Below are 16,131 nucleotides of genomic sequence, written 5' to 3'. Positions count from 1 at the left end.
TAGGCTTTCTACCGAGCGTATCTCATGTGGCAGACGGTCCTGCTCCCAGCGTGGGACTCCACTTCGTCACTGGGGTGCACAAACAGGTCCAGAGGATGCCTCTGGTGGGCCAGGAGGAGGGCCAGTGACACCTCAGGGAGCACCCCCGACCCCCGGGTAGTCATCCGGTAGAACTCCACGTGCCCCCTGAACGAACAAACAAATGTTCATCTTACCAATGAACTATGGGTATGCTGTTAGACCATTTAGGTCAAAACATCTAAGAAGTATTTATCTATGAAACATGACGAGTTATGGTACATATAGTCAAGGTTTCATCTATTAGTTTGTTACCGGGATCCATCAAAGGCTATGGACTTGACCTGGCCACACTGGCGGAACAGGGACTGCAGCTGCTTGGGGGGCAGGTTCCTCACCTGAGACCAAACAGTCAAAGAGCCGGTCAGTGGGCTAGCATTCACAAGATACAACACAGTTCATGTATAGGAATCTGATGAATCGGGGGTAAAGGCATCATACAAGCACTGTTGTTTTGGGATCATGGCCGGACAGGTCTTTGGAGGCCAGCTCTTCATCCATTTCCCCTTGGGCAAAGTAGTTGGGGTAGTTGGCACCAGCGATAACCACCTGAGAAAAAGAGAGATGAGATTCTATCAAATAGACAAGGCCAGAGTGATAGTCTGTGTAGAAGGGCTAGGTACACAAGGTGAAATTAGTGTCATAACAATAATGATAAAGTAGTTGATAACGCAGGATCAAAATCAGTAAGGCTGGTCTGAATGGAGAGCTCACCCATTTCATTCAGTAAGCACAATATAATTGGCATTGCTTCCTCTATGGGCACAGCAAGAATTTACATCTGATGTTTACAATGTTCTCATGTCGCTTTTCCTCCTTTACTGTTAATTAGCCACATGCAGAATGTCAGTAACCTATTACCCTATGGCCAATAAGCACTGCTGAATGCAATTTTACCACACTTTCTAATTAATCCATGGGCATACCTGTGCAGTCAATCTGCTCTCTTCTCACCAATCGTGTGATGTATTTCAATGAAGGCTTACTCTATTCAATTAATCCTTCCCTCAATTGAATAGAGATAAGTTGGAAGTAAGGTGTAGAGCTCCAGAATGCTTGCATGTGCCTCGGTCTCACCTGCAAGATGAATCTCTGCTTGTGGAGGCTGGAGTAGTCCATGGGCAATGGGTTCTCAATCACATGCATGTTGAACTGGGACGTCCTCTTCTTCAGGTCCTCATAGAGCTCGGCCACCTGGGGGTCACAGAGTCGGGGTCAGGTGGTCAGAAATTAGGGACAACTGGTGTGTGTTTCGTGAGATGCTCGTCTCTATACCCCTCTGATCCTCTTGATCTGGATGCAGTTCTCCTTGCCCCACTCCAGCTCATCCTGGGAGGAACACACACACACACACACACACACACACACACACACACACACACACACACACACACACACACACACACACACACACACACACACCTTGTCTGATGTCTTTAGGCACCTCCTTTATTACATACGCTTCTATGCATGATCCATGTTGGAAGTTAATTTATGTAACATAATCTAAATGCTCTCACTTTTGGGTGCCTCAACTCTCCCTTGTTTCTGGACGTGTGCCAAGCCTTGAATGCGTTGACAAAAGCAATGGAATCACTCGGCACATCGTGTGCAAAGGACAGCTTGCTCCTAAATATTCAAACATTTAAGAGAAGACAGGGACTAGTGTTATAGCTAGCACTGTGATGGTAATTTAATAACCGACTTACGGATGAAGACTCATAAAAATAAAATAACGTTCAAAACTTAAATAGGACTACATTCATTATTTTTACTAACTGTATTTTCATGTAAACTTGACCTAATAGTGGGAGTGTTAAATAATGATAAGCAATTGTTTTGCTATATTAGTCTATTCCTCGTCTTTCCAACTGTCCTTCGATGCTGGAGCAGCTAATCCGGCTAGATGTGTGGGGGTGTAGAGAGCTATAGGCTATGGCACTTCAGTAAAAATAAAATATAACAAAAATTTGATGTGTAAACTTTTTTATACGAACGAACGTTTTCATTGCTTGTAAGTAAAATAAATAAATTGGTATTTAAAAAAATAAAAAAAGTTGGATGTGTCTGACTTTTCATGAATAAAAGGTTGTTCTGGCTCTAAGGCCTATAGCCTAACACGCTAATGATGTATCAAATGGACAATGTCCCAATCCTCTCCAACCTGGCATGGTATAAATTTATCTGGAATCTTCTCTTTATTTATAGACTAATCAACGCTGATCAGGCCCAGTCCTGGACGATATGCCACCATAGGCGAGACAAAGAAATGAATTATGCCCTCCTACCCCTGCAAATTAGAATAGCAGCCTAGGATATATAGCATCTGCCTACAATGCACTTTTACAAATGCCCATGTGGTAGCCTACCATATGTAAAACAGGCAATTTACCGTTAAACCCTGTCATTTGGTTACATTCATTTCTGTTAATGCATGCATTACTTAGTAGTTTACCATTCTCGGAGTGGAAATGCTGTTTGTAGAGTTCACAACCTAGTTTATTTCATCCCATCATTTACACGCTCCATGTGAGCATGTGTCTGGTTTCCCTGTCCTGTTCATGGCGCACGCTTGAGCATGAATAGGTACCTGGCCTGCTTTTCGTAAATGTATGAAAGTGCCCAGCTGAGCTTCTGTCATTTTTCTTCACCTCACACAGTAAGTCAAATTATAATAGTTCCTCAGTTTTTGAAAAATCTTTTTCAACTCGACAATCAGCATTGCTGATAAATAGGCTATGGACATGCGGTGTGTGTATTTGTTTTCATATTCATACTATAGCATAGCTGTCCCTTTAATATTTCCATTTTCAGTTCCTTATAGCCTAAGGTAGGCCTAGGTTTTTTAATACATTTTAAGGTAAATATATATATTTGCTTGTGTCTGACATATTCTGGTGGCTTTGATTTGACAGGTGCTTTTACAAGGGTGGGTGAGTTTGCTGATCCTCTCTATAGTCCTATTATGTCCATTCACCAAGTTTCCTAAAGTAACCTGTATGGACTCCATCTCTTGTAAAAGGACTATTTTCAGTAGCTTTTGCTACAGTACATTATTTCTCATTATGGCATCCTCTCTTTGAATAACATGTGTCAATGTCGTTGAATGACTGCAGCAGCGTGGATTGTGACTTCATGCAAATATTTCGGGAAAAGCGGCCTTCGTTTTAATGGTTTTGTACGTCGAAAGAGGATATGCATTTTATTTATTTATATGCAGAAAAAGCCAACAGACAAGAAAAAGGTAGGCATGTAGCTTTATTTTGATTCCGTTAATTCTGTGTCAATACGAAAATGCTACAGATTCTCTCCAACCTGGCATTTCTTAATTGATATTTAATAACCTGGGTAAACAAAAATGAAATGCCATGGTAATAACAAAGTGTAATGGCTTGTTTAAAATAGGTTTTATTAAGAAGCATCTGAATGCAAACAAGCAAACAGAACTGTACCCTACCCTTTTCTGACCCTCCCTAATGGTTTTTGGTGACTGTGTACATTGGCCTACGCAAAACACGACAGTCCTGAGCCATGGTATATTGGCCATATATCACAAACCTGAGGTGCCTTATTGCTGTTATAAAACAGGTTATCAACATCTGATATACAATGGCTGTCAGGGCTCAAACCACCCAGTTTATAAGTGCAATTATATATTTTTTGCTGAATGAGAGAAAATGGATACATTTTAATGTGCTGACTCACCTGTAGCCTGCCAGCTGTTGTAGGGAGGGCATGGCAAATAAGCTCTTCAGAGACAGGGAGGCAGCTGAGTGAGACACACACACACACGGAGTCGTCGTTGTTGACCAAACACACAGAGCAAAAACCCAAACCCCACTGACCTATGATGAGGCACTCCTCCAGACAGCCAAAGACGTGTCCGAGTACGATCATCTTCCCCAGGTGCAGGTCCACAGGCAGGTTAGCCAGCATCCGACCCAGGAACGTCAGCTCGCCATCAAAACGCTTCTGGCCCTGCCCATTGTTCCCCAGGGACAGTGCGCCCATCTACACCACCAACACGTCATGACGATTCTCTTTCCTTCAATGATAACTGACTGCAAGAATGCTTAGTGTCACACATTACACACACACTGATTCAGTCAAAATGTCTCTATCCATCAATCCTTCCAGCCAAAGAGACCAGACTGTCCTCTGCTGCCGCACGGCAAGCGGTACCAATGCACCATGTCTAGAACTAACAGGACCCTGAACAGCTTCCATCCCCAAGCCATAAAGACTGCTAAATACAGAGGACAAAAATATAAAAATGCAGCATGCAACATTTCAACCATTTTACTGAGTTACTGTTCATATAAGTAAATTAGTCAACTGAAAAAAAAAAATCATTAGGCCAGAATCTATGGGTTTCACATGACTGGGCGGGGGTGGACCTGGCTCCTAAGTGTGTGGGCCTTCTTGATATGCCACCCATGGCTTCGCCCCTGCCCTCCCAGGCCCAATGGCTGCGTCCCTGCCCAGTCATGTGAAACCCATCGATTAGGGTTTCACATGACTGGGGAGCTAGGCCCAGCCAATCAGAATGAGTTTATCCCCACAAAAAGGTCCTGGGCTGGCGTGTTTACATGTGGTCTGTGGTTGTGATGCCGGTTGGATATACTGCTAAAATCTCTAAAACAACGGAGGCGGCTTATGTTAGAGAAATTAACATTCAATTCTCTGGCAACAGCTCTGGTGGACATTCCTGAAAGTCAGCATGTCAATTGCACGCCCCTTCAAAGCATATGTAGCAATGTGCTGTGTGACAGAACTGCACATGTAATGATCATGCCGTTTAATCATGTTTGTGCCACACTTGTCAGGTGGATGGTTTATCTTGGCAAAGAAGAAATTGTCACCAACAGGGATGCAAACAAAATAAGCATTTTGTGCATACTATACGGAACATTACTGGAATCTTTTACATTTAGCTCATTAAACATGGGAACAACACTTTACATGTTGCATTCCTATTTTTGTTCAGTATGCAGGTCTTTTTCCATGTTGTGTGACAGGCTTATTCTAAAATTGATTAAATGTTAGTTTTCCTCAATCTACACACAATACACCATAATGACAAAAAAAAGGTTTTTAGAAATGTTTGCAAATTTGTAAAAAATATATATATATCATTTACATAAGCATTCAGACCATTTACTCAGTACTTTGTTGGAGCTCTTTCGGCAGCGATTACAGCCTCGAGTCTTGTTTTTATTTTACCCATTTTCCGTGGTATCCAATTGGTAGTTTACGGTCTTGTCCCATCGCTACAAGTCCCGTACGGACTCGGGAGAGGCGAAGGTAGAGAAATGTGTGTGCTCCGAAACACAACCCAGCCAAGCCGCACTGCTTCTTGACACAATGCCCGCTTAACCCGGAAGCCAGCCGCACCAATGTGTCGGAGGAAACGCTGTACACCTGGCGAGCATGTCAGCCTGCATTGCACCCGGTGCCCCACAGGAGTCGCTAGTGCGTGAATTGACAAGGACATCCCTGCTGGCCAATCCCTCCCCTAACCTGGATGACGCTGGGCCAATTGTGCGCCGCCCCTTGGGTTTCCCGGCCTCGACAGAGCCCGGACTCGAACCAGGATCTCTGGTGGCACTAGCACTGCGACACAATCCTTTCTCTGAGCTCTACAGACAATTCCTTCGACCTCATGGCTTGGTTTTTTCTCTGGCATGCATTGTCAACTGTGGGACCCTGAATTTACCACATGGGGACTCAAATCAAGTTGTAGAAACATCAAGGATGATCAATGGATTTTTATTTTCAATAAATTAGCAAAAAAAAGTTAAGCCGTTTCCACTTTGTCATTATAGGGTATTGTGTGTAGATTACTGAGGATATGTTTTTATTTGATCCATTTTAGAATAAGGCTGTAATGTACCAAAATGTAGAAAAAGTCTAGGGGTCCAAAAGCACTGTAGTTAGTTAAAATAGTTAGTCCGGGTGGCTTTCTGCATGAACCTTTTTGTGTCAACTCTTTGACTCATCACATTCACTGCTGCTACCATTTATTATCTACCTGTAGCCTAGTTACTTTATCCCTACCTATATGTACATATCTACCTCAATTACCTCATACCCCTGCACATCAATTCAGTACTGGTACCCCATGTATATAGCAAAGTTATCATTGCTCATTTTGTATTTCTTCCTTGAGTTAATATTTTTCTATTATTTGTTGGAAAGGGCCCATAAATAAGCATTTCACTGTTCGTCTACACCTGTTGTTTAGGAAGCATGTGACAAATATTTTATTTGAAGAGCCCATCCACAGCACGCACGCACCCCCCCCAAAATCACACCTGACAACCACACTCAAACACCACTGACAGAGCTAATGCTAGCTGACGCAGAGGTCCTGATACAGCAGAACCAACGTTAGGAAATCATTGCAACATCACAAACACAGTGATAGAACTGGGCTTTCAGCACCGCTGTATCTATACTGAACAAAAATATAAAAACACAACATGCAAAGTGTTGGTCCTATGTTCTCAAATTTGTTTACATCCCTGTGTGAGTATTTCTCCTTTTCCAAGATGATCCATCTGACAGGTGTGGCATATCAAGAATCTGATCAAACAGAATGGTCATTACACAGGTGCACCTTGTGCTGGGGACAAAAGGCCACTAAAATGTGCAGTTACACAACACAATGCAACAGATGTCTCAAGTTGAGGGGGCGTGCAATTGGCATTTTAGAGAATTTGGCAGTACGTCCAACCGGCTTCACAAACACAGACCATGTGTAATCACGCTAGCCCAGGACCTCCACCTGTAGGATCGTCTTGAGACCAGCCACCTGGACAGCTGATGAAACTGTGGGTTTGCACAACCCGAAGAATTTCTGCACAAACTGTCAGAAATAGTCTCAGGGAAGCTAATCTGCGTGCTTGTTGTCCTCACCAGGGTCTTGACCTGACTGCAGTTCGGTGTTGTAACTGACTTCAGTGGGAAAATGCTCACCGTCGATGGCCAATGGCACACTGGAGAAGTGTGCTCTTCATGGATGAATCCCGGTTTCAACTATACCGAGCAGATGGCAGACAACGTGTATTGCTTTGTGTGGGCAAGCAGTTGACTGCAGTCAACGTTGTGAACAGAGTGCCCCATGGTGGTGGTGTAGCTTACCACCATGGGGCACCATTACGGTAAGCCACAGACAACAAAATAGCATTTATCACTGGCAATTTGAATGCAGAGACACCGTGACAAGATCCTGAGGCCCATTGCCGAGTCATTCATCCGCCGCCATCACCTCATGTTTCAGCATGAAACGGTCCCATATATGTACACAATTCCTGGAAGCTGAAAATGTTCCAGTTTTTCCATGGCCTGCATACATTTGTGGGATGCTCAATGATCGATGTGTACGGCAGCATGTTCCAGTTCCTGCCAATATCCAGTAACTTCGCACAGCCATTGAAGTGGAGTGAGAACATTCCACAGGCCACAATCTACAGCCTGATCAACTTTGCGAAGATGTGTCGTGCTGCATGAGGCAAATGGTGGCCACGCCAGATACTGACTGGTTTTCTGATCCACGTCTCTACCTTTTTTTAAAGATGTGACCAACAGATGCATATCTCTATTCCCAGTCGTCCTTCTTAGCTTTAAAGATGTGACCAACAGATGCATATCTAGAATGTATGCACACATGATTCGCTTTGGATAAAAGTCTAAATGTTATTATTATTATACATCCATAGATTAGGATCTAATGAATGTATTTAAATTGACTGATTTCCTTATATGAACTGTAACTCAGTAAAATCTCAGAAATTGTTGCACGTTGTATATTTTTGTTTTTTTAAATCTCTCCATAAGTACAGGAATCCAATTCCATCAATGTCTGTTTGGGATAAGGATGTTAGCAGGTCCACAGTGAGGTACCTCTTTGAGCTGAAACACAGTCCTCTCGATGTCGTTGAGGTTGGGGGGTGAGAGGGCAGTGGAGAGGAGGGAGCGGAGGTCCCCCATGTCCAGTAGCTTCACCTTGAGCATGACATTGGCCAGGGGGGCACGCTGGGAAAAGTACAAAAACATCCTAGTTACTGTCAGAATAAACTAGCAGCTTTATAGGTCTAGTTGAGTACATTACATTTTACATTTAAGTCATTTAGCAGACGCTCTTATCCAGAGCGACTTACAAATTGGTGCATTCACCTTATGACATCCAGTGGAACAGCCACTTTACAATAGTGCATCTAAATATTTTAAGGGGGGGGAGGGGGTGAGAAGGATTACTTTATCCTATCCTAAGTATTCCTTAAAGAGGTGGGGTTTCAGGTGTCTCCGGAAGGTGGTGATTGACTCCGCTGTCCTGGCGTCGTGAGGGAGTTTGTTCCACCATTGGGGAGCCAGAGCAGCGAACAGTTTTGACTGGGCTGAGCGGGAACTGTACTTCCTCAGTGGTAGGGAGGCGAGCAGGCCAGAGGTGGATGAACGCAGTGCCCTTATTTGGGTGTAGGGACTGATCAGAGCCTGGAGGTACTGAGGTGCCGTTCCCCTCACAGCTCTGTAGGCAAGCACCATGGTCTTTTAGCGGATGCGAGCTTCAACTGGAAGCCAGTGGAGAGAGCGGGGTGACGTGAGAGAACTTGGGAAGGTTGAACACTAGACGGGCTGCGGCGTTCTGGATGAGTTGTAGGGGTTTAATGGCACAGGCAGGGAGCCCAGCCAACAGTGAGTTGCAGTAATCCAGACGGGAGATGACAAGTGCCTGGATTAGGACCTGCGCCGCTTCCTGTGTGAGGCAGGGTCGTACTCTGCGGATGTTGTAGAGCATGAACCTACAGGAACGGGCCACCGCCTTGATGTTAGTTGAGAACGACAGGGTATTGTCCAGGATCACGCCAAGGTTCTTAGCTCTCTGGGAGGAGGACACAATGGAGTTGTCAACCGTGATGGCGAGATCATGGAACGGGCAGTCCTTCCCCGGGAGGAAGAGCAGCTCCGTCTTGCCGAAGTTCAGCTTGAGGTGGTGATCCATCATCCACACTGATATGTCTGCCAGACATGCAGAGATGCGAGTCGCCACCTGGTCATCAGAAGGGGGAAAGGAGAAGATTAATTGTGTGTCGTCTGCATAGCAATGATAGGAGAGACCATGTGAGGTTATGACAGAGCCAAGTGACTTGGTGTATAGCAAGTAGCCTGCCTAGTTTTTCAGTAATCACATCCGGTGCATAAGTCAATCAACAAATTAATCCAGCAACTTCGCAGTTGTTAATCATCATACTATCAATTATAGTTATGAGCTTGATTCTTTGCCATCAGGGCTGACCTAATGTACGACTCTTACCACCAACTCAGGAACCACAGTCTGGGATCTCATTGCTCTAGAACTCCTTGGTCACCAGCCGGTAACAGTAGCCCTTAGACACTCGCCCAGCCCTGCCTGAGAGGGAGAGAGGATTCACAAATCCTCATTGGGAATTTTATTATTGAATTGGAATATCAATTGCTCTCTTGAAATGGAATTGCTTCCCTGATGGCCAGTCTGAGGTGGAACTGCATAGTACTGTACCTCTGCGCTGGTTGCAGTTGGTCTTGGAGGCCCAGGTGAGGCGGAGGGACTGGTAACTGGTCTCTTTGTCACAGACCATGTGACGAGCCAGACAGAAATCAATCACTGTCAACAGGAATACATCAAATTCAGACACGGAGTGAATACAGTATGCAGTACATATAGCAAGGGATGTCTGTAAACATTATGAAAAAGGCCCCCCTGAGTGGCTGAGTGGCACAGTGGTCTAAGACACTGCATAGCAGTGCTAGCTGTGCCACCAGAGAACCTGGTTCGAGTCCAGGCTCTGTCACAGCTGGCCGCGACCAGGAAACCAATGGGGCGGCGCACAATTGGCCCAGCGCTGTCCGGGTTAGGGGAGGGTTTGGCTGGCAGGGATGTTCCTGTCCCATTGCGCACGAGCAACTCCTGTGGCGGGCCGGGTGCAATGCACGCTGACACGTTAGCCAGGTGTACGGTGTTTCCCCCGACACATTAGTGCGGCTGGCTTCCGAGTTAAGCGGGCGTTGTCAAGAAGCAGTGCGGCTTGGCTGGGTTGTTTCAAAGCACGCACGGCTCTCAACCTTCATCGGTACGTGAGTTGCAGCGATGGGACAGGACTGTAACTACCAATTGGATACCACGAAATTGGGGAATCTTTAAAAAAAATAATAATATAAATTCAGCAAAAAGAGAAACGTCCCCTTTTCAGGATCCTGTCTTTCAAAGCTAATTCGTAAAAATCTTAATAACTTCACAGATCTTCATTGTAAAGGGTTTAAACACAGTTTCCCATGCTTGTTCAATGAACCATAAACAATTAATGAACATGCACCTGTGGAACGGTCATTAAGACACTAACATCTAACAAACGGTAGGCAATTAAGGTCACAGTTATGAAAACTTAGGACACCTAGAGGCCTTTCTACTGACTCTGAAAAACAAAACGAAAGATGCCCAGGGTCCCTGCTCATCTGCATGAACGTGCTTTAGGCATGCTGCAAGGAAGCATGAGGACTGCCATGTCCGTACTGTGAGATGCCTAAGACGGCACTACAGGGAGACAGGATGGACAGCTGATCATCCTCGCTGTGGCAGACCACGTGTAACAACACCTGCACAGGATCGGTACATCCGATCATCACAACTGCAGGACAGGTACAGGATGGCAACAACAACTGCCCAAGTTACACCAGAAACGCACAATCCCTCCCTCCATCAGTGCTGAGACTGACCGCAATAGGCTGAGAGAGGCTGGACTGAGGGCTTGTAGGCCTGTTGTAAGGCCAAGACATCACCGGCAACGTCGTCACCTATTGGCACAAACCCACCGTCACTGGACCAGAGAGGACTGACAAAAAGTGCTCCTCACTGACGAGTCGCGTTTTTATAATCACCAGGGGTGATGGTCGGATTCGCGTTTATCGTCAAAGGAATGAGCGTTACACCGAGGCCTGTACTCTGGAGCGGGATCGATTTGGAGGTGGAGGGTCCGTCATGGTCTGGGGCGGTGTGTCACAGCATCATCGGACTGAGCTTATTGTCATTGCAGGCAATCTCAACACTGTGCGTTACAGGGAAGACATCCTCCTCCCTCATGTGGTACCCTTCCTGCAGGCTCATCCTGACGTGACCCTCCAGCATGACAATGCCACCAGCCATACTACTCGTTCTGTGTGTGATTTCCTGCAAGACAGGAATGTCAGTGTTCTGCCATGGCCAGCGAAGAGCCCGGATCTCAATCCCATTGAGCATGTCTGGGACCTGTTGGATTGGAGGGTGAGGGCTTGAGCCATTCCCCCCCAGAAATGTCCGGGAACTTGCAGGTGCCTTGGTTGAAGAGTGGGGTAACATCTCACAGCAAGAACTAGCAAAGCTGGTGCAGTCCATGAGGAGGAGATGCACTACAGTACTTAATGCAGCTGGTGGCAACACCAGATACTGACTTACTTTTGACTCCCCCTTTGTCAGGGACACATTATTCTATTTCTGTTAGTCACATGTCTATGGAACTTGTTCAGTTTATGTCTCAGTTGTTGAATCTTGTGTAAATATTTGTATGAACATAACATGTTAAGTTCGCTGAAAATAAACGCAGTTGACAGTGAGAGGACGTTTCTTTTTTTTTTGCTGAGTTTATATATAAACATTATGAAAAAGAAAACACCCACCATATTTGACATCTGGGACTGTAACAGAGCTCTCTGCAATGTTGGTGGAGAGGATGATCTGTGGGGACAGACAGAACATTAAAAAACAGAGCTACATTCTAGAAGTCCTATTCAGTAGAGTGGTGTGATAGTTACCTTCCTGTACCCTGGGACAGGCACCAGAAACACCCCATTTTGCTCCTCCAGAGTGACAGAGGAGTGGAGAGGGTACACATGCAGTCTGAAAGATACACCATAACAGCACCATCAAGTTTCTACTAAGTACCGGACACACAACCTACCATAGTCATGCCCCAGAGACGTAACCAATGAACATCAGACACACAACACCCACCTCTTGCGCACCAGCTTCGACAAGGCCTCTTGCATGTAGTGGATCTCACCCAGACCAGGAAGGAACACCAGCACATTGCCCCGGTCTGGCAGAGACAGGCGTCCCTCCCGCTTAGTGCTGCTGTTGAGATACACACAATGGGATAATTATTGGACAACTATAGGACATCTAAAATCAACAGTAACTAATAAATAGTGAACAAATTCTTAATTTATCAGGCAAGCTAAGATGAAGAGTACTGCTGCTTGAACCCTAAACTCTGATCTTTGGCCTCCAGCTCATCAAAACTCTGGATAAGGCTGACAGCCACATTGTACATCTCCACAGTGATGTAAGGTTCATCTAGATGGTGGGTATCCACCTGATAGATAATACACAGACAGTGTTAGGTTAGTCTAAACTGTGAGTACCAGCTACATCCACAGACGAGGCTTGATGCTTCCCCGCCCACCCTGTGAGGAATCAGGCTGCAGAGGTCATCCAGGTAGAACTCGTCAATGGCGTAGGGAGCCCCCTCCACCTCAAACACATAGGCTGGGTTCATCTGGCTGCGGATAGGCGTGCCAAAGTACTCTGCAAACTCCCTGCAGTTGATGGTGGCTGACATGAGGATGACCTGCATAAAGAGGGAAGGGAGGCGTTGTGTGTCTGTTTAGTCAGTACGGTTTAGGATCACATGGTGGTGAGTGCTGAGAAGCGTGGGCTCACCTTGATGTAACGAGAGTTGGAATGGAGGAGCTTCCTCACAACCAACAGGAGAAAGTCCAACTCCTCCGTCCGCTCATGGACCTGAAATACACAGAACCACCCTGCTTACCTACTGGCTCATCCACTGCCAAGGCAAGATATTACTCACCATCAGCTAGTTTGATGTTACTGGGTACTAAAATACACTGAACACCAGAAAGGACAACATTATTAGCGGTCAAGTCATCTGTAGACGACTTTGAAATGACTACCAGTCTGTCTTAACAGGAAAGTGAGTCTTGGTTACCTCATCTATGAAGATGTGGGAGTCCTCAGTCAGGCTCTTGGCACCGACCAGTTTCTGCAGCAGCACCCCAGTGGTCATGTAGATGAGTCTGGTGTGTTCAGTGGCCATCTTCTCTAGGCCCACCTGAAACAAACATAATGGCTAAGTGGCAAGTGTACATTCACACACAAGCACATAAACGCATCCGTGTAGGTCAAGAGGAAAGGTGAAGCCTAAAGGCAGACGTGAGGATGCTACATCTACTGTCGCTTCCATCTGTGACATCAAACAATCATTACCCAGAGCACTGTCTCACCACACAACGTGACTCTATCAGACAAATGACCTGTCCTAACAACCACGCCCCCCCCCCCCCCCCCAGGGAAGATGCCCTCATGTTCTGCTACTCTACTCTAAGTACAAATTCCCTTCCGGCTTGACTTTCATAAAACTCTCAGAGAAACTAAAGATCGAGAGAGAAGGCACAGTAAATATCCACTACAATCCCCCTAGGACAGACAGAGCCAAAGCTAAGAGAACTGGATAAAAGCAGCCCTCCTTGTTAGTACTGACAGGGGAAGGTCACTGTGAAAGTGGAAACTCTCCATACATCCTCAAGGCCTGGAACCCATCAGTTTCTCCAGCTCTCCACTGGAACCATTACACTGGTAGGAACCTATCAATTGAATAATAATCATTATATGGTGGTAAATGAATGGTATAGCTCCCACAAGGTGCAGAGTATGAGGACTAGGCTACCATTATATTCTAGCGTCTCCCCTTCATCTTTCATTAGTTCACACTCTCCACTATACTGTGACTTCCCATCTATATTTATTCTGACAAGCTTTCAAGCCCTTAGGTGTTCATCAGGTCAGCCCATCACTGTATCACTCCTCAATCACTGTCTTGCTAGCAGTGACATCACCCCTGCTGCAGTCCACAGCAGAGCAGAGAGAGGCGAGGAGCAGGGAGTTATAATTAGACTGTCTCTTGTTTCAGAGCTGGACACAATGCAACCAGACAGCCTGGAAACAGTCCAGCATGGAATCCTGTCCACCCCACTCCTTCCACTCCTCTCTCTGTGAGAGAAACGTCAAGTGGGCTTTTTGTACAGCGCTTCATCGAGAGATAATAGTATCGCTAGAGGTGCTAAACTCAGTCCACTGCCCCTTGTTATGCAACCTGAACTCTGAATTCTTGTTTCTTGCATCTTTCTCTTCTTTCCACCAAGGGATGTGTATGGTGTGCATGGTCATGTGTGTTTTGGGGTATAGATATCAAAATTGTATAATTAACAAGGTATGAGTGAGTGTGGTGTGAATTCTTCGCTAACCTGGTATCCCACCAGACTACCCAGGGTGCACTTGCGCTCTCTGGCAACCCATCGGGCAATGCTGCTGGCGCCTATTTTGCGAGGCTGGGTAACCACGAGGTTACAGGGGGCATTCTTCTCGCTGTAGTAGTCCAGGATGAACTGAGGCAGCTGGGTAGTCTTCCCACTGCCTGTGGCTCCACGAATGATCACCACAGAGTTGTTCTCGATCAGAGAGATGAGCTAGAAATACACAAACACAACAGAGGAGTAAAGAACATTAGATTTGCCATTTTAAAGCTGAAAATCAAAATATGATTCAGCAACCTAAATTGCAGTTTATAATAAAGTATTCTAATCTGTTGTTTATGTTCAGCCACAAAAACATCCAAAACATTCAGATTCTGCTCTTGCTGGACAATAAATGTGAATCCGAGTAGGAAATGAAAGTCTGAAACACAGATATTTTCAATAATGGCCCTAATCCATCAGACTGTTACTTGAAAGCATGTGATGACAGTCACAGTGAGTTAGGGTCCCTGCTCTTGTTGCGCCTATGGCTCCATCAGATAGAATCAGTGTTCATCTGAAGCACAGTAAAACCTTGAATGGAGTTACGACCTGAGGAACTGTTGCCAATGACCATCTCTGTTCAAGTCTATGACCTGAAAAGGTCTGAAATGGCAGAAGTACCTAAAGCGTGTGTGGCTACTAAAGTATTTTACCTCCTGTCTATTCTTTGTGATGGGCAAGCTGGGGTAGTCATAACTGGCCAGTGGGGGTGGAGGCGCACCTAGAGTTGGAGAGAAACACAAAAAGGTTTGCTCATTGACTTTCTTAATTGTCGGGGAAAAAAAGAAATCCAATTGAAAGCCAAATTAATTAGAAATGTATATCAATGTATAACTCACTCGCAGAAAAGTCAGGCTTTCCTGTCTTGTTCCTCATTCCCCCATGTTCACTCTTTGGGCTGACCTGCTGTTGGGGAGCTTTTGCAGGGCTAGAGAGAAACACAGATTCTCAGGTAAATCAAAAGATTGTGCACTGAAATGTCACTGTCAACAAATGTCAATTCCATGACTCTTTGGTCTGGCCAAACAAGAGAAAATGACTGTATGGTGTTTCAGTCCAGCCACACAATCCTTTTAGAAAACCAAACTTATCAGAATTTAAGCATCAAGGAGAGACAATGCAGTTCTGTAAGTCAATGTACACTCTTACAAAAAAGGATTCCAAAAGGGTTCTTCAGCTTTCCCCATACAATAACCCTTTTTAATTCTAGGTACAACCCTTTTTGGTTCCAGGTACAACCCTCTGTAGAAAGGGTTCTATATGGAACCCAAAAGGGCTCTTTTCTACTTGGAAACAAAAAAAGGGTTCTTCAAGGACAGCGGAAGAAGCCTTTTAGGTTCTAGATACACCACTACAATCTTAGAAAAAGAAGTGTAATCAAAACTAGGTGAAACAAAGCTCCCCCGTTGCACTCATATTAGGCAGCTGCAGCCTAGTAGTGATAATGTGGCTTTTTCACTGAGTAAATAATGTTGAGTAACGCTAGTGTGTCTTTGTCAAGTCAAATAGCTCTCCCTCACTTTCTTTCTAAATTCCCTCCCTTCCACCAAAAATTATTTCCCTTTTTTCTCTGAGTTTCTAACATTCCTCTCTTACTCGTCCTCCCTGTCATCTCCCCCACTCCTCTCATTCCGTGGCTGGGCCAGTCAGGCCTGGGGCAGTGTTGCA

At 45.3% G+C, this 16,131-nt stretch overlaps 1 protein-coding gene across 1 annotated transcript in view; it reads right to left on the bottom strand.

Moving 5' to 3' along the window:
• The window catches only part of LOC124046513 (ATP-dependent RNA helicase TDRD9-like), a 32,629-nt gene that overhangs the window by 11,756 nt on the left and 4,742 nt on the right, over positions 1–16,131 (bottom strand). Inside the window, 21 exon segments of the mRNA XM_046366955.1 lie at positions 13–186; positions 334–416; positions 520–627; positions 1,156–1,272; positions 1,354–1,407; positions 1,599–1,707; positions 3,784–3,847; positions 3,924–4,089; positions 7,984–8,115; positions 9,395–9,413; positions 9,415–9,490; positions 9,620–9,724; positions 11,770–11,827; positions 11,905–11,989; positions 12,104–12,223; positions 12,514–12,719; positions 12,812–12,892; positions 13,098–13,220; positions 14,413–14,634; positions 15,117–15,184; positions 15,303–15,391. Of these exon segments, the coding sequence (XP_046222911.1) occupies positions 13–186; positions 334–416; positions 520–627; positions 1,156–1,272; positions 1,354–1,407; positions 1,599–1,707; positions 3,784–3,847; positions 3,924–4,089; positions 7,984–8,115; positions 9,395–9,413; positions 9,415–9,490; positions 9,620–9,724; positions 11,770–11,827; positions 11,905–11,989; positions 12,104–12,223; positions 12,514–12,719; positions 12,812–12,892; positions 13,098–13,220; positions 14,413–14,634; positions 15,117–15,184; positions 15,303–15,391 (2,259 nt within the window).

The sequence above is a fragment of the Oncorhynchus gorbuscha genome, linkage group LG10, assembly GCF_021184085.1.
Source record: "Oncorhynchus gorbuscha isolate QuinsamMale2020 ecotype Even-year linkage group LG10, OgorEven_v1.0, whole genome shotgun sequence".
Classification (NCBI taxonomy): Eukaryota; Metazoa; Chordata; class Actinopteri; order Salmoniformes; family Salmonidae; genus Oncorhynchus; species Oncorhynchus gorbuscha.
Note: the sequence above shows the minus strand (reverse complement) of the source record. Positions and strands in the feature narration are given on the sequence as shown.